Source organism: Castanea sativa, chromosome 5 (genome assembly GCF_040712315.1).
Source record: "Castanea sativa cultivar Marrone di Chiusa Pesio chromosome 5, ASM4071231v1".
Lineage (NCBI taxonomy): Eukaryota > Viridiplantae > Streptophyta > Magnoliopsida > Fagales > Fagaceae > Castanea > Castanea sativa.
The window spans coordinates 75,298,188-75,316,601 of NC_134017.1; the positions used below are offsets into that span (position 1 = coordinate 75,298,188).

General features: G+C 37.6%; 2 protein-coding genes across 5 annotated transcripts; one reads left to right on the forward strand and one right to left on the reverse strand.

Moving 5' to 3' along the window:
* On the forward strand, positions 1-3,927 carry LOC142634314 (ABC transporter G family member 24-like). 4 transcript variants are annotated; one of them, XM_075808607.1, is made up of 9 exons: positions 1-581; positions 681-793; positions 1,497-1,769; positions 2,103-2,166; positions 2,258-2,404; positions 2,712-2,746; positions 2,987-3,060; positions 3,371-3,542; positions 3,622-3,927. In XM_075808607.1, the coding sequence occupies exons 2-9, from the start codon at positions 685-687 to the stop codon at positions 3,732-3,734; spliced, it is 987 nt and encodes a 328-aa protein (XP_075664722.1). In that variant the 5' UTR covers positions 1-581; positions 681-684; the 3' UTR covers positions 3,735-3,927. The 4 variants fall into 4 exon arrangements, with proteins under 4 accessions (XP_075664722.1, XP_075664723.1, XP_075664724.1 ...); XM_075808608.1 differs by having other exon boundaries at positions 3,644-3,927; XM_075808609.1 differs by lacking the exon at positions 2,987-3,060 and having other exon boundaries at positions 2,258-2,400.
* A 5,899-nt stretch (positions 3,928-9,826) lies between these two features.
* Positions 9,827-17,320, reverse strand: LOC142636946 (bifunctional riboflavin kinase/FMN phosphatase). Its single transcript, XM_075811239.1, has 11 exons — positions 17,050-17,320; positions 16,302-16,417; positions 15,626-15,812; positions 14,628-14,758; positions 14,441-14,510; positions 14,256-14,321; positions 12,507-12,661; positions 12,321-12,416; positions 10,515-10,666; positions 10,347-10,430; positions 9,827-10,241 (listed from the first exon to the last, which is right to left on the reverse strand). Exons 1-11 carry the CDS (start codon positions 17,235-17,237, stop codon positions 10,095-10,097), a joined length of 1,392 nt encoding a protein of 463 aa, XP_075667354.1. The 5' UTR covers positions 17,238-17,320; the 3' UTR covers positions 9,827-10,094.
* Positions 17,321-18,414: the final 1,094 nt, after the last annotated feature.

Consider the following 18,414-nt stretch of genomic DNA (forward strand, 5'->3'; position numbering starts at 1 on the left):
CAAGCCCAAGCACAACTACAGCTAGGGGCCGTGGTCGGCCTGCTACAGCAAGCCGAAGCACAAGTGCAGCTAGGGGCCGTGGTCGGTGTGCAACAACCGCTCGGATTGTAAGTAGTCCTGAGATACCTGCACCCATCCCGCACGCATCTCTCCAGCCCGAGGTCCCTCCACCCATGGTAGATGCAGCTCCTCAGCCCGAGGTCCCTTCACCCACCCCACCTTCGCAGCCCAGTTTCGATCTCGGTATTCATTCTCAGTTGACCCCTCCTATGCACCCCGAGACACCCTCAAACCCATCCACCAGCTCCAGTGCACCCACTTTCCCCATTGACCCACCCCGTACTGAACCCATGACAATGAGCCCCACTCCTGGCCTATACATAGAGCATCATTACCCACCTACCTCATCCTCATCTGACCCTCTAGGACCTCCAGTTGACACTCTACAGCCAGATACTGATGTACCGGACGAGCATCCCCCTCATCAGCCTTCACCCCCACGAGGTAGACCACAACGTGCTAGAAGAGCTCCCACTTGTGGGACAGGTGGACACAAAATAGGACACAAAGGCAGCTCTATGGTACGATACCAGTAATTATGATGTATAGGCCTATTTTGCAGTTCATTTTATCTTATCATTACACCAAATATTGATTGTATGAATCTAATGTCTTTGCAGCACGATGATGAGCCTAAGGATGATGCCCCGCAGCCTCCTCCCCCGCCCAAACATTACACGAGGGTTAAAAAACGCAAAATTGGTGAATCTTGAAAAAGAGGTTTGTTACAGAGGTATTGTCTAATCTGATCTTTTTTCCTGTAATGAATAAGTGAATTAATGGTCGTAAAGAAGACTTTTCCTACCGCAAATGCTTGGATAGCTTCATCAAGTGAATTAATCATGTGCTGTTGATGTTTGCATCCTTTTTTTTACCTCGGTATTTTCGGCAACCAATTGAGATGTTCAACAATCAGCCAGGAGCTGCATGTTGTTAGTGAACCAATGTAAAAACTGTGAAAGAGTAATGATTTAGTGGTCATTCATGCCTGATTATTGGGTGGCTAGATAGATGTATATTTTCTTTTCTTTTCTTGTGAAAATACAGTAATTGTATGGCACATTGAGTTCAACATAACTATCATTTTGTTACTGACAAGGATCACTCGCACTTCAACGAATACTTATTTATTAGGAAAAGATTGCCATGGTTCACACTAATTCATTTCCTGTATGTTAAGAATGCGAGTCAATTTACACACCATCAATTTCTTCTAGCTACCAATTAGTAAGCTGCTATTGGTACTGCCACTGTCCTCCTGATATTGCATTGCTTCAGCAAGTTGTAAGAAGGAGGGTCTTAGAAATTTTTTCTCCATAAATCTGACCAACAATGAATTTTTTGTCCTTGCTGACTTTTCTCAATCTACTTGAAATTTTTTTAGGTTAAAATCTCTATAGCTTCATCTATTCATGGTGGTTTTCAATCTCCTACAGGTGACATTACACGTCGCTTGTGTTCAGCAGCAGAATTGAAGTTTTACTTCAATAGTTTCTTTGAAAGATCTGGGAGTACCAATTACTTGAAACCTAATAAGAACTGTAATTTAACCTCATGGGTAGAAGGCTGTGAGCCAGGATGGGCTTGTAGTGTTGGCTCAAATCAGAAGGTTAACTTAAATGATTCAAAGGTCATCCCCGCAAGAACACTCAACTGTCAGGCTTGTTGTGAGGGTTTCTTCTGCCCTCATGGTATTACCTGCATGATACGTAAGTATTTGAGAATCCTGTATCTGCTTTCTTTCTATAAAAACCTGGACGAACTTCTAATTGAGAACACTTAAAATGTCAATTGGCTTGTAGACATCAATTGCCATAATAAATTTGTGATACCAAGTTATTAAACTAGGAGGCCACATATTAATGTAACAGTTGGGATACCAAGTTAATAAGGTCAACCATTTCCCTCCTTGAAGTGTAAAATGTTCTTGATCTCTCCTAGGAATCAAGTAGTACTCATATATGTATACTTTTTTTTCCTAAATTAAAAGATGCCTCTGATGTTTGTTCTGATTGTTGGCATTTGATATCATGGTCTTGAAGCTTGCCCATTAGGTTCCTATTGTCCCCTTGCAACTCTCAACAAAACTACTGGTGTATGTCAACCGTAAGTTCCACTTCCAGTCCTAAACATCACTTCATTTATGGCATGGTTTATGTGCATACAGAAAATATGAAGATGTTATATGTTTCTGCAGATATCTATACCAATTACCTCTAGGGAATCCAAACCATACTTGTGGAGGAGCAAATATTTGGGCTGTTGTTGGTAGTAGCAGTGAGTTATTCTGTTCAGCTGGATCATATTGTCCAAGTACCACCAGCAGACAGACTTGCACTAGTGGGTATAAAAAATTTTCTCATTATTGGTCACTTAGCAACCTTCTCTAATGTTTTGCTTGTCGCAACCTTGTACTTTATTTGAATAGTGTTTTAACTTGATATGTAAGAGTGAAATAGTGCTTTCATTGTTGTGGACATAGAAGCCTTCGTATCTTAATGCATGTATTTATTTTATTTGGAGCTATTAGAGCATGATCTACTTTTGGGGGAATGTGAGCTGAAGCAAATAGAACTTCTATCTTTCTATAATTGTCTTTCTTGCCTCTGTGATTATTTCCTAATGCTGTCATTTTTTCCGTGGAACTGTAGACATTACTGCAGGATGGGTTCTACATCTGAGAGAAGTAAGTTTTTTTCGTTTACCCCCCCCCCGCCCCCGGTACACTAAAATTTTTAAAAATTTTCTCATAATATGTTTGAATGTCTAAATTCCTTTGTGTAATATATTGTTTTGTATACAATTAATTTTCAAAATTTATATGTTTGCTAGTTTCAATGTTCCTATGCCTGTATATTTTTGGAGTTCAATTTCACTGTTCTTCTGGGTATGAAGTGCATTTAACTATTTACCAACCACCTTGCAGGCTGCTCTAAGTTGATTTCTTGTAATCCAAACACTGCAAACCAAAATATTCAAGCATATGGAATAATGTTGTTAGTAAGTTGCTCCCTTTACTTCTGAACCATAAACTTGATAAATGATCTTGCCTGGCTCCATCTCTCAGCATCTTCAATTATTCTTGAAGCAAACTATGCAAGTCTTAATGCTAATATCCCAGAAACTCTGAGAAAATTCTCAGTTTCAATTTGCATTTTATTGACTTTCTATAGAATCAGCAGATTTTGATTCTGTGTTACATAATAAGAAGTGTGCTCCTGCCTCCCCCCATTAACCCATGGTTAACATTAGGCCAAAAATAAAAGAAAATTTGTTAGTAGTGACTGATGTAATTCAATTGCTTTTGCAGGCTGCTTTAAGTACTCTGCTACTCATCCTTTACAACTGTTCTGACCAAGTTCTAACCGCTAGGGAAAGGAGACTAGCCAAATCCAGAGAAGCAGCAGCCAGAAGTGCAAGGGAGACAACAAAAGCACGTCAGAGGTGGAGATCAGCAAAAGATGCTGCAAAGAAAATCAGAGGTGAACGATTCAATCCACTCATATAAGAAAATCATTGGTTTTGTGCCACAACATGATATTGTACATGGAAACTTGACAGTGGAAGAGAATCTCTGGTTCAGTGCAAAGTGCAGGTACACCCCATTTCCTCCTTGCAGATTCCTACTGCTTATCTTGTATGCTCCATATATTGTGGCCATCATCTTCACTTGACTGATGACAATTGCATGTGTAACAATTGCATGTGTCAATTTAGGTACTACATTTTTGAGTTTTCATGCAGAGTTGAGACAAAGTTTCCCATTACAAATTGTAATATTGTTTGAATAGTGAAATGAGGGAAAATAAGGTTGTAGATTATTTTGTTTGCTGGCTGCTAGTGCTATCTAAAGATGTGCTTATCTCCTTTGCCATACAACAAAAGTCATTCTCAATATATCACCATTCTAAACATGTCCAACCACACTTAATTTGCAATTCTAACCATACTACTCAAATCACAATCTTCATAGAGGTACATTGGATAGAGAATTACAAGTACATTCAACAACAATCAAAAAGTTCACATAGAGCCAATACAACGTCGTCCATGGAAGGATGCCTGAAAAACGTAGAGTATTTACGTTAGGAGACAAGATAGTAAACATTAGGTAAACATCGAATGAACAACAATTATTGAACCGATGCATAAATTTTTGCCAACCTACCTAGTGTGGAACATGGCCGCTTGTGGAAGCACCGCGGGACTGCGGACATTTTCTGCGGTTATGCCCGGAAGCATGACACAGTCCACATGTCCGCCGGTTGACTCTCTATCAAATCTGCGTCCTCCCTCCGCCATCCCGGTTCTTGATCCTTATTCATCACTCCATCCATCTCATTTCTTATTCGTGACTTCACCGGTCGACCTTTGGCCCGCAACAATGCCGGATTAGGCAACCACTTTGGCCCCATGGGATCCCTCCATAATGACTGTGACTTAGGAACCACAAATGCATGCTCATAAGTGTTAAGGGCATGGTTCAAACCATAACATGGGTGAATATACGTGGTCGAATCAATATGTAAATAGTCACATACTCTAATTGCATGTGAACACGGGATCCCTATATTTTGCCATTTCCCACAACTGCATGTTTTTTCCCGTAACCGAACTTCGTAACTGTGGTTTCCCCCTCCTGCGCTAGACACGTTGAGTTGGGTAACTACTTGAAATATCAACTCTTCATTGCTAAATGGCTTGAGATAGTGTTTCTCAGATTTACGCTTATTTCCATCCCACGTGCATAAGGCATATTCACTCCATTTCTTACCCTCTGACAACTCATAATGGTATTCTTTGCGCCGGTCGTGGAAATATTGAACAAGTTTGCTCCAAGTGAACTCAACCAACGCGGCAATAGGAAGGCCCCGTGCACCTTTCAAAGACACCATTGAAACACTCTGATATATTGGTTGTCATTGCTCCAAAACGTCTCCCACCATCGTATGACTGGGTCCACATGTCCACATCCTCGCTCATTAGGTATGTGTATGGAAGATAATCTTGATTCTTTTCCTTACCATCCCTCCCCGTCACCTTCTTCTTCTTCCTAATGGCCTCAATTTCCACCGCTTAATGGAGTCCATTATGGTAGCAAATTTAACTACGACTAGCATATCCCGCTTTCAACGCCGCCGACTTTAGAGTCGAGTTCGAAAATGGGTGTTGAAGTTGCTAGCAACATGTCGAAGACAATATCTATGAAATACCTTTGCTTTTCCATCATCCCTTCTAGGCCGGTTTGCAATGGCGTTTTTGATACCGAGATGTCGGTCGAAATTATGCAAATGCCGTCGTCGGTATCGGTGGCCAATCGTTTCTCCGAGGCATCGTAAAAACCACCTCCAACCGGACCCCGACTCACAATCCACAACAAGAAAGGCGAGAGGGAATACCTTGTTGTTAGCATCGGTTGCCATTGCGACCAACAACTTTCCACGATATTTACCATACAGATGGGTCCCATCAATACCGATAACCGGCTTGCGGTATTTGAATCCCGATATGCATGGACCGAAAGACCAAAACACATAATGCAACAATACGGTGTGATCTTCATCGGTGGGTGTGACACGATAGCAAACTGGGTAGTTGGGTCCTGATCAATATACGCCATTAGCAACTTTTGCAGCCTTTGGTAAGATTCTTCCCAATCTCCAAACATAAGCGCAATCGCCTTTTGTTTCGCATCCCATACCTTGTAGTAAGAAGGCTTATGGCCATTATATTTCGCCTCTATCAGAGATCTGAGATGCTTAATTTGAGTGGTGTGATCCTCAAGTAACTTGTTATGGATTTCTGCTGCAATAAAATTACAACTCATCATTCTACCATCATTTCGCACCCCAGTCGGTATACACGTGTGAGGACCCACATACACGGTGACCATCCATAGATTTTGGAGCTCGGGCTTCATAACTGCGTAGACATACCACTTGCACGACTCATGCACGCATTTCGCACAAAAATTTTTCCTCGTCGACCTAGTGATCTTAAAGTTTTTGTTTTCCTTGAGGGCACAAATTGTTAATACGCGCTTCACCTCCACTTTACTCGCAAAAGTCAACCCTTTGCACAAATTCATCCCCTCTCTCCAAGTAGACACAAATGGCATCTCAATATGCGAAGGATCAACCATATTTTCCCAAGTATTTGCAGAGAATGACAACGCAGGTGCGTAGGCAGGGATTGTGTTTGTAATGTTTTGGACACTAATAACATTGTCTGCATCAGGTTCACCGCCGTCCAATGTCTCATCGTCATTAATGTCCCTCTCAAAGTCCCCAAAGTCCCGAAAGTCCCCTCTCTCAATCATGTCTTCATAGTCATCTTTATCGGCAAAATCTTCACCGTTAATGGCAAGATTCTCATCAACATAGTCGTCATCATCATCATCATCATCATCATCGTCATCATCATTGTTAACGACAGTAGTCTCATCAACATAGTCGTCGTCGTCATCATCATCGTCATCATCATTGTTAACGGCAGTAGTCTCATCAACATAGTCGTCGTCGTCATCATCATCATCATCTCCATCGGCATGAACATCATCATCCTCTACATGTGTAGAATACTCATATTGAGCATCCGGAAGCGCAACTTGTAAGCTTCTAGTTGTTTGTTGGATATCCTCTTGCCATCCTGCACGCGGCTCCAACCGTATGTACAACTCAATGTTACTTACTTCAGCTATACTCTCCAACTTGTCAAACATGATCTTCACATGTTTGTCTTTTTCTATCAGCATATACTTGTAATTAATCCGGTGCTTCATGATTTCATTTGGCATACGATAAGTAATTTGCATGTTGTACGCATCAGGATTCTTACCCAACTCTTCCATGACAAATATCTTCAATTCATCAAGGGTTTTCAACCTACGATCAACTTCGGCATAATAAGTTCTCATACCCGGCCCCTCAAATGGCAATCCCTTGTTCGCATTGGGATTCTTAAGCGGACCACCATGGTATATGATTATAACAATATCAGGCATTGTGAACCTGTTCAAGTCAAGTTCTATGTTAGTTAAATCACATAGTCGTAAAGTGAGGGAAAAAAGTAATGCAATCTTATGAATGAACATATTCAAGCCAGGTTATAGAGTGCCCATTAATATCTAAAGGCCAAGACGTAAACCTTCTAATCCTAGTGGATGGAGAGACGAAATTATCTATTACTCCATTGTGTGGTGACCTATAATGCCTAAAAGGGTTCTGAAAGAACTAGGTGGGTAGAGGAGCATGATTACATACCCATTCACTACATTCATTCACTACCCATTTCATACCCAAACCAATGATAAATAAAGTCAAAAAAACTTGAAAGATCATGATAAAAATAAAAGCCTAGAAATGATGAATAAAATTTTGATAATTACATACCCATTCCCATTCATTACATTCATTCACTACCCATTTCATACCCAAACCAATGATAAATAAAGTCAAAGAAATTTGTAAAATCATGATAAAAATAAAAACCTAGAAATGATGAATAAAATTTTGATAATTACATACTCATTCCCATTCATTACATTCATTCACTACCCATTTCATACCCAAACTAATGATAAATAAAGTCAAAGAAATTTGTAAGATCATGATCAAAATAAAATGATGAATAAAATTTTGATAACAAAAACTATACAAATAAATACTCAAAAAATTAACACTAACAAAACAAAGTTCTATAATTCACAATATTGATAAATTAACTAAGTTATGTTAACTATCTACAAAATAAATGGTAAAACTCTTTAACCCACACCCATAGACAACATACCCAACTATAATGACAATCAAATTATGCAAACCCTTACCTTAGATATGAATTTGCTGAGAGGGAAGAGCAGTGAGAGTGGAGAATGTGGTTTTGTGAGAGTGAGTGGTGTGAGAGAGTTATGGGTGAGTGAGTTAGTGAGGGTGAGTGAGTGAGAGAGTTAGTGAGGCTGAGATTTTAGGTTTTCTGTGTGTTGAGCAGTGAGAGTGGAGAATGTGAGAGAGTTAAATGCCACAGGCTGAGTTTTAAATAAACATGCCCAGAGGAAATCGAGTCTATAAGACTCGAGTTACTGCATAAAACTCGAGTCTCTAAGACTCGAGTTATATGCGTATAAACTACATACTTTATAATAAGATATAGTTAAACTCGAGTTTATAAAACTCGAGTTTAGGTAGACTTAAAACTCGAGTTTATAAAACTCGAGATCCAGGTGGCATTTTCTCCACCTCAGCAAGCCCAAAGCGAGCATAAAGCGAGTTTTTGAAACTCGATTTATTATGTAAATCTCGAGTTTCAAAAACTCGAGTTGCTATTTTCCTACATAGTTTCAAACTATGCCTAACTTACTATATTCATGCATCCACATGCCTAATCTGCACATACCCCCCCCCCCCCCCTTGGCCTTGTCATCCTACACTACAACTCTTGAGCTTCATCCTCAGTCCTTAGGTCATCGTACGCCCCAATTCTCAAACCTCATCCTCGGCCCTCAGGCCCTTACAGTGGGTTTACTATATTATTTATGGAGAAGTTGATTGAACATCAATTCCCAAAAAAAAAAAAAAAAAAAAAAACCCAATTCAAGATTGGCAAATACAGTTGTAGTCACCAATCCTACTATATTGCCTCTAGATTTTCTTCCAATATAGGTCAAATTTCTAGAGAGAGGAGGGGGGAGGAGACCCACAAAAGGGGTGGAGCGTGGGGAGAATGGTTGGGAGGCTTTGTTGAGGTTGGGGAATGAAATTTATGCAATGCATGTGGAAAGTGAAGGGATGGATTTAACCAAAGTGGGCAATTTGAGAGAAATTAGGGGGGAGCAAGGTTGAAATCCAAATTACACCTTTATGTTGGATGAATTGTCATTCAAACCTTAAACTTTAACATTTCATTGTCGCTAATGAAATTATAAGTCCATTCATTGTCATCGATGAAACTTGAGTCCAATAAAACTACGTTGTATCATATATGTGATCAGAATTTATAATGGAACAATACTACACTATGATATGAGTTTTTTCTTTTTTTTTGTGTGTGTGTGTGTGTGGTAATTAGGAAATGCATTAGAAACTAAGAAGAAATGACAACATTAGAACATAGTCTGTTATAGTACATGCCACTACCATCCGACTGCATAAAAGGTAAGATGTCCACAGGCGGAGCATCATACAACACAGTCCCTATCCTGATTGGTCCCTATCCTAGCTAGATAATCAGTACAGCTGTTAACTTCACGGTAGTAGTGACCGATCCGAACTTGTGCTAGCTGAGACATCATTTGCCTGCAATCATCAACATTGTTAGAGTAGGAAGGATTAGACAGAAGCTCAACAACAACTTTAGCATCAATTTGAATATCAACAGATAGCAGATTGAGATTTATGCAAAGCTGAAGCCCATCTCTAAGTGCCCACAGTTCAGCTATGAAGCTGGATGCGGTGCCAATGTTTCTTGAGGATCCAGCAAGCTACTTGCCTCGATCATTCCTAATAATACCACCTCCCCTGCAGCACCTGCGGTTCCAACTGAGGAGCCATCCGTATTGAGGCGAACCCACTCCTTTTGGGGTTTCTCCCATCGAACTCTCTATGATATGGGTTTCAGCACATGCAAAACCATTAGTGGTTAATGCTTCTTACGTTAGTAGGGTTTTGTGTTTCTACTGTTTAAGTTATAAATGCTTTTTTTTTTTTTTAATTGGAAGAAAATTTTAGTAACCATTCCGAAAAATGAAACAGGACCATGGGCCTATCAGTTAAATGATTATTTTTCTTTGTTGCTACTCATATATGAATTGTAACAATACATTGAAATGATGTTTTCCCACGGTACATTAGACCCATTTGTGTTCATGGGACTCGCAAAGAACCTCATCAAAATCAAAGAATATCAGTATTACAGTCCTTTTTCTTTATCAAATGAAGAAAAAACAGCTCCATTATCAATTTTATTTATCAAATGAAGCGGAAACAGCTCCATCACCATTCTAGCCGATGGTTTTGGCATGATATGTTTCGCGAAATTTATAAATGACTGCTATCCTTGACACAGCTTTTCAAATATGGATCATCCCTGTAAGTTGAATATATTGGAAGATCAAGAGCTTTCTCTGCAATTCTCCCGTCCTCATGAATCTTTGCTATCAGGCTCTCAATGCTCGGAAAATTGGCCTATCACATTCCACACCCAAGTTTAGCATGAAAAAGGTTAGAAGAACTAGTTTGGAATGAGCAAGGGGCCAAAAAGTTGCAAAAAGCAATCGTATATGATGATACCTCAGATCGTATATAACCAACAATAACAAGACGCAAATCCTCCCCATAGAAATCTTCAGCAAAGTCATGAAGCAACCATGGCTCCTGCATTGTAAACTAGCTTTAACAAGGGAATGGACAAGGGGAAAAGAATTCAAGAGTCTATCATTTATGTCTCATCACACTCACTATGGTCTTTTCTGGGTTGTTAAAATATGGATTCCACCCAATACTCATGACCATTTTAAAAACACCTTTGGTTGATAATCCAGCCCAACCAAAATATACCCCCGAGGGATGCTCTGAAAGGACAGTTGAATAACCTTCGGTAGATAGATTAGCTGAAAAATAAAGAAGTTATTACATTAACAAAATGCAACAAATTATCAAGCGAAAAAGAAGAATAAATTATAACCTGAATAATATCCCAATACTCTCAAGCTCAATGAGCAAAAGTAGGAGTTGAAGGATACATTGGGAGAAACCACTAAACCAGCTAACTATGAGAAACTGACAGATCTATAGACCACCTCTGTGGCGTGAAAGTAAAATTAATACTGATTTCAAAGCAAATATGTATTCAGAGGTCAAGAAATGTTCATAATAATTCTAGCTTAATGAGACAAAGGAAGAGAAATTTTGGGGGGTTTTTTGTCCATCAACATTCAGTAAGGGTACTCTCAAAGGTGTAATAAGACCTCTCATAAAACATGCTGTAGGCTCAGGACAAAATGTGCATCCTGATAGAGCTCTTTTGCTGATATATGGCTATAAAGTGATTTAGGATGCTGGCAGCTCCCTAAATGCTAAAGTTTCTGATGATTTGGCTGAAGGTCAGTGGCATTGGCCTCCTGCCAGATCAGAGAGCTTGGTCTCCATCTAAGAGGGCCTGTTTCAAGTTACTTTGCAGCATGAAGATTCTGTAAGGTGGTTCCCTAAGCGTTCAGGTCAATTTACCTGCAACTCAGCTTGGAATGAGATTAGGGGAAATCATCAACTACTGCATTAGTACAGGTTGGTTTGTTTAGTGCTGGAGTCACTAAGCAGTCCATATTATGGCTTGCTATCAAGGATGGACATTCTACTTGTGATAGACTGGCCAGATGGGGATATAAGGGTGGTGTATAGCGTGTGTACTGCAGAAATTACTAGGAATGCAGAGACCATTTATTCTTCTGGGTGCTCCTTCACCAGGAGAGTGTGGAAACAAGTTCTCTCTTTATGAGATTAGGGAAAATTATCAAGTACTGTATTGGTACAAATTGGTTTGGTTTAGTGCTAATTGCTAAGCAGTCCATATTATGTCTTGCTATCAAGGATGGACTTTCTCTCGTGACAGACTGACCAGATGGGGATATAAGGGTGGTGTATAGAGTGTGTACTGCAGAAATTACTAGGAATGCAGAGACCGTTTATTCTTCTGGGTGCTCTTTCACTAGGAGAGTGTGGAAACAAGTTCTCTCTTTATATCTTATTATTAAACATGTTTGTTCTTGGCCTTACATTATACTTTGGGGTGTATAAGAGTTTTTTTTTTAGGTAGGTAACGTAAAATGTTATTAAAAATAAAGCCAACCTGAGTACACTGGGAAGTGTATAAGAGTTAAAGTAAAACGCTTTAGAGTGCTAGCATGTAAACTTGCTTTTGCAGCCACTGTTTACAGTATTTGGCTTCAAAGATGTGCAAGTGTCTATAACAACCAGGTGAAAACTGATGAAAAGTTGTTGAAGGAGATCAAAGATGATATTCAAGCTTGGATTGGTGGTTTCTAGAATATCCCAAATTTATAAGGAATAGAAGCATCTGTTGTAATTGGAAAGTAGCTTGGAATATTAATACCTAGTAGTTTTCTTGTAATTTTTTGTTGTTTCTTTACTGCTGCTTGTTTTCCATGAGCCTTTGTACAAAATGTTCTATTTTTTTGCAAAAAAAGTCTCTCATTCATCCAAAAAAAGAAAAAAAGAAAATGAAATTTTTGGGGGATTTTTACATACCTGTAGGAATCCCAAGTACCTTTGAGCCCCGACCAAGCCCCTTAATGACAGGTCCACCAATGTACCAGGATTCTATTGGCAAAGTACCCTCTACCCCTGCAAAACATATCAATAGCTCTGTTAAAAATGGTTGATACATATAGAACTGACTTAACATGGTTGAAACAAAGGTAGAGAGAAGTTTACAATCTTGAAATGGAGGTAAGCCCCACTTTTCAGGTTTCAAATCAAGCAGAGAGTTGATCACCTCATCTGCTGAAGTGTAAAGATGGGATTGTTTGGGAATGGATGGTACAGCAACAACTTCCATTCCAGCAGCCTTACCAGCGGTAACACCTGGTCTGACAACCAAATATACAAGAATTAAGAAAAAAAACCTAAGAAATTATTATGGAAATCCTCATCATATTAACCCTTACAACTAAATAACCATGCTCATCTGATAGAAGACAGTAACAAACCTGTCATCACTAGAATAAAACATAAAACTATATCTAGAATCCATTTCAAGTAATTCATGCTCTGAGGGATAATAATATGGTCAACCCTCCAAAAATGTGAACAAGAACACATGCCCATTTGGCATCCCATTTTGAAACCGAACTGTTTCAAAGTACAGACTTTTTAAACCTCAAATTTTTCTAGGTACATCTTTTTCAGACAAACCATTTTCTAAAAGCTGAAAAATTAACCTATACCAAACAGGCAATACATATACCCATGGACCATGGTTGAATGCAGGGATTTGTGTGAAACATCAAGTATCAATCACAAAGATATTAAATAGGATTACATGACAGCTTTTCAAAAGACAGTAATATTAGTGGAATAGACTCCTTTATCCCTTCGTGAAGAATTATGCTGGAACAGAAAAAAAAAAAAAAAAAAAAAAAGAAGAAGAAGAAGAAGAAGATAAAAAAAAAAGAAAAAAAAGAAAAGAAAAAAAGAGCAAACTTAGAAAACAAGAAATAGAGAGTCATGTAAGGCAGACATCCCCCCTGCTCTGTCTTCCTTTTAGTTTAATGAAATTGAAGCTTATCAAAAAAAGGAAAAGAAAGAGATCATGAATCTAACAAAGGCACGGGTGAAAGATGCAACTCCATCAGTTAAGTTCATGCACAATTGCACATCTTCTAGCAAAAAAACAAGTAAATTAAGAAATTAATATTCAGAAATCCTGAAATGTTGATACAAAGTATTTTTCAGAGCTATATACAAGTTTTGGACTAAATAAGTCAAACTTGGAGGTTTCACAATAGAATGGAAATTGAATATATTCACAGTTAATGCCTTGAGAGATAACAGATATATGAAAAAGTAATGCTTCTATAGGGCTGAATTTCTGCAACCTAAGTCTCAGAAAACTAAAAGGTTAAGTTTAATAAAATCCCTGACATTAAGAATTGTTGCAATATTTAAAAAATAAAAAAATAAAAAAAAGTGGCTGCCACAAATAATTAGTTTGTATTGTACTTCAATAGAAACGAATTGATTCTGCGTCAAGGGTAAATGACATGGACTATGATGGAGGAATGCACACAGGCTTGAGGAGCTTAATGGACTCATGGGGTTTATAATACAGAGCTCCAAGTGATCTAGGTGGTATTTCTATTATCATAAATTACTTTTCTCACCAATCTAAATAAAAAACAAGTACAAAGACAAAAGAAGACACAATATTTTTTAATATATTTTTATTCCAATATATCACATGGCAACATGTAACTCTTCTATGTTCTATCGAAGACTTAAATATAAGTGGCTGTTGATACTATAAAGTGCAAGTATACATGGGCAAATCAATAATCATGCAAGGGAAAATCACCATCCCCTCCCCAATGCCATACTCAGTAGGTGCTATCAAAAGCAAAGGTCAGAATAATACAATGAAAGGACAAATTCGGAACTTCTAGAGTTAAGAGTCAGGTCGCTTACATAGAATCCTCAATGACTAGGCAGCTAGAGGGTTCAACATTTAGCTTTTTAGCTGCTTCAAGATATCTTAAACAGTGAACCATGGAGTTAGAATAACAGACGAACATGGACTTTTACACTTAAGACCAAAAGAAAAAAAACCTCAACAAAGAAGTCAATATCAAAAACTATTTGTTGCATCTCACATATCAGGAGATGGTTTCCCAGATGCCACTTCATCACCACCAATGATGACAGAGAAGGATTCCTTCCATCCTATAATTGGAAAATATCGAATAAGAATCTCAAAAATTTAAAACACAAAAAATGATATCCTTGCTGCATCTTAGCAAGTCAATATCTTGATCAAGTTGTAAGTGGTTTAAGATTTACCTTGATGAAAAGAAATTTTTCCTTCTACATTTTCCCTTGGAGAGTTTGAAGCCAATGCCATTGGGACCCCATGACCACCAAAATGCTTAATTAAACGATTGGCACCCGGCTGTGCTTTAATGTTGCACCACCTACAACAACAGCGGTAAAAAGACACTCAAAAGTTTGGCACAAAAATTCAAATTTTTAAACACATAACAATGAGAAGATGAGTAGCTATGGTTTATATCATCAAGGAACCTAGTGACAAACAAATGGCACAAAGTAAATCCTGTATAGCTAAATATTAATGAAAGCAAGTCAAAATGCTTTATGAGAGCCCGAACCTATATAGCAGAACAGCCTAGTCATACAAAAACCATGAAAGTAATAACAAAAACAAAAAGATAAGTCATCATTTATAGGGATGAAAATTGCCAAGATTCCAACACTACTTAGCATGCTTTTCATATCAATAACTTGCCAAATTTGCAAAGAAACCCTTTGAGTATGTGTTAAACAGATGAGAACTGAAGTTCCGATTGGAATTCTCACATTAAAAATTCTCATTGGCATTTATAAACAAAAAACCATTTATTCTACAAACTATAGAGCACATGGCTTATAGATTGTATAGCAGAACAATTTTCTAAGACAAAAACTGGAAAAATAACTAAATAAGAAACTCTGTGTCTTAGCTTATTATTTCCAGTGGAATCCCCAGATTATTGCAATTGGTAATGTTGTACCTTTGCAGATGAAAATAAAAAAGTCAAAAAAGGTCAATGAGCTCTAGCTGATAAAGCATCTCCTCCCCCGTAAGTACAGGATTGAGGCCTTGAGGGTGTGGTTGTGGATTCAATACTATGTTCATGCATGCATCTTACCATTAAAAAAATAAAAGCAGATTAATTTGAAATAAAATTTACGCCTGAAATTCAAGGGCTATATTACTTGCCTCAATTGGAAAAACTTTACATATTTAATAACTATAATTTAAAAGTGCAATAGATAATTACTTCTCAGAGTAAAGTGGGTTGATTGCTGAAATAAATTCATTTGAAGTGCAGGGAAGACCATAAGCTTCCACAATAGCAGCTGCAGCTTCAAGTGGTGTCTTTCCTAAAGTCTTATGAACTTCTCTCCCATCCCATTGCTTTCCATACTTACTCAAGAAACCGCCCAAAACATCACTTAAAAGGGCATCTGTCATCAAATTTAAAAATACAAATTATGACAAATTAAGAAAACAATCAGCTATTTTATGAAAATATAGTTGAAAACAGTACAGGACAATAAGAATCAAGATCAGTACGGAATATATTGAATATGATGGCTACATGCAAATAGAGATTGCAACCCTCTATTAAGAAGGACCATATCTGAATGTTCTTATCAATAGTGTCTTACTGTGGTAAAAACAGATGGTGAAATTCAGGAATTCAAGAAAAATCCTATTCTTTTTTTACCAAACTTCACTGGACTTCGCTCGTGAAAATATCTAAACATCAATCAGTGTCAATTTGCCAGGAGCTTCTTTTTTAGCTTTTTAGCTTATTTATATATGTAGAGATTTTAAAGTTTCATTTTTTCTAAGTACAACTATACTTTGCAACAAATCAACAAAGTGCTTCACACAAACATAATGGAAAATAAAAAAATAAAATTTTAACAATTTTAAAAGCACAAACTAACCTGTATTAATAAGTGTCCCATCCAAATCAAGGATAACACACGATGCTAACTTCTTTAATGGCTTCGCGATTGACATTTTAACAGTAAATCCTCCAGTTACAGCTATGCTCCCATTTCTGGAATATATACGAAAATGAGATTTAAAAAAAAAAACCCCATTAAATATCAGCAAGAATCTAATACCAACATCTCATGGTTGAAAACAAAATGAACCAATTCATGACGGTATTTCGGTTTTCGACTTTTTTTTTTTCACCATCTCTTCTTAACCCAAATCTTACACAACTCAACTAACTCATAAGCTACACCTTGTCATACATACAACAAAGAAAACAATCCATACAATTTTATTCACTCAAAATTATAAAGATCACCCAACTGAACCATCACATAGCACAATTCATGTTATGGGTATTGATACAAAAATAGTTCAAAATTATATTTTTCTGCCCCCTGGCTGGACCCATTTGAGATTTCACAAAAATAACAAACATTAACATAAGATTAACTTCTTATTCATATTAGAATCAAGTTAGTTCAACTGATAAAATCTCCCGTGAATAAGAGAGGTGGATTCAAAGAATAATAAAAATCTTGTTTTTACAATTCTCCAAAAGTTTTGCAATAAGAAAGGGGGCCGCAAAAGGAGCAAATGTGGTCGGAATACAAAGAGAGAGAGAGAAAAAGAGAAACCTTAAGGAAATGAAATGCGTGGAAAAAGTTTTTGAGAATCAATTCAGTGACTTACTGAGGTGAAGCACGAACAGAGTGTTTGTGTTTTGTAATGGAATTGAGTTTTCCCTTTCCCTTTTCCTTTTCCTGAGGAGCGAGATTTGCTTTCCCGTTTCCGTTGGAATTGGCTGAGAAAATTACCGGGTTATAGCTGCCTGTGCATTTCTTTAAGCGTATTCCAGTGAGGATATGCCACGTCAACATATATAATAAAAATACCCACAGGAACAAGCAGGTGACCCAAATGACCGAGAAGATGTTTAGTAGAGGGAAAGTTTATTTTCACGGGCCTAGTTGATTGGGCTTTCAGAGCTTTTATATATATTCATAAACTTTTGGTTGATTCTGCTTAGATAATAAGCTGAATCAAGAATATAGATTTTTAATTAGATATAGCTTTTTAAATAAAAAAATTAAAAAGTTATACATAAATTAAATATTTATTAACTTTGTATTTTACCCCAAGTAGCTAGCATAATCCAAGAAGCTAGGGTCAAGACTGTTGCTTTCAACTTTGTATATTTTTCCCATGTTCGGCATGAGAATTTTAATGCTCATGTTAGAAAAATATTATAGAGTAAATAATAAATTGACTCTTAGAGCATCCACACCAGTTCAGCTATAGTCTTCTAAAATAGAAAAAAGCTACAAATTTTACACATTTTGAGAAAAAAAACACCCACATCAGTGGGGGTAAAAATGTGTAAAGATGTGCAAATTTATCTATGAGTTACAGTAATCATGTATTTATACATAGTTACTGTTCATGTGTAAAAGATTTTTTTTATTTTTTTTCTCTCTCCTCTATCAAACTTCTTCTCTTCCCATCATTTACAACAACTCAGCGTGGTAGAATAAGAAGAAGGAAGAAGAAAATAACTACTCCACCACCAAACCTAGCGCAACCACCAAACCTAGCGCCACCACCAAACACCGCAACCTAGCACAGAGAATTAACCCTAAATCAACACCGCCTAACCACCACTCAATCACCACCACCACAACACATGCAGACCCATGATATTCCAATCACAAAATCAACCAAAAACAAAGAAAAATCAAACCAAAAATCAATCTAAACCCAAAATCAAACCTTCAATGGAAAACTCAACAACTTAGAACCAAAAATCAAACTTTCAACAAAAAACCCATCAACCCAAACCCAAACTCAAATCAAGGCCACTGTCACCACTACCATGGAGAGCTTGCTACTTTCTTTGCTCGTGGAGAGCTTGCTGCTGCCATTAAAGAAGAGAGAATCAAGTGCTAAGCTACGACAAAGGAAAAGATCAAAAAAAAGAGAAAAAAAAAAAAAAGAGGCCGTGGGAGAGGAAGTGGTAGAGAAATGATGTGGCTTTATGAGATAAAAAAGGAAAAAAAT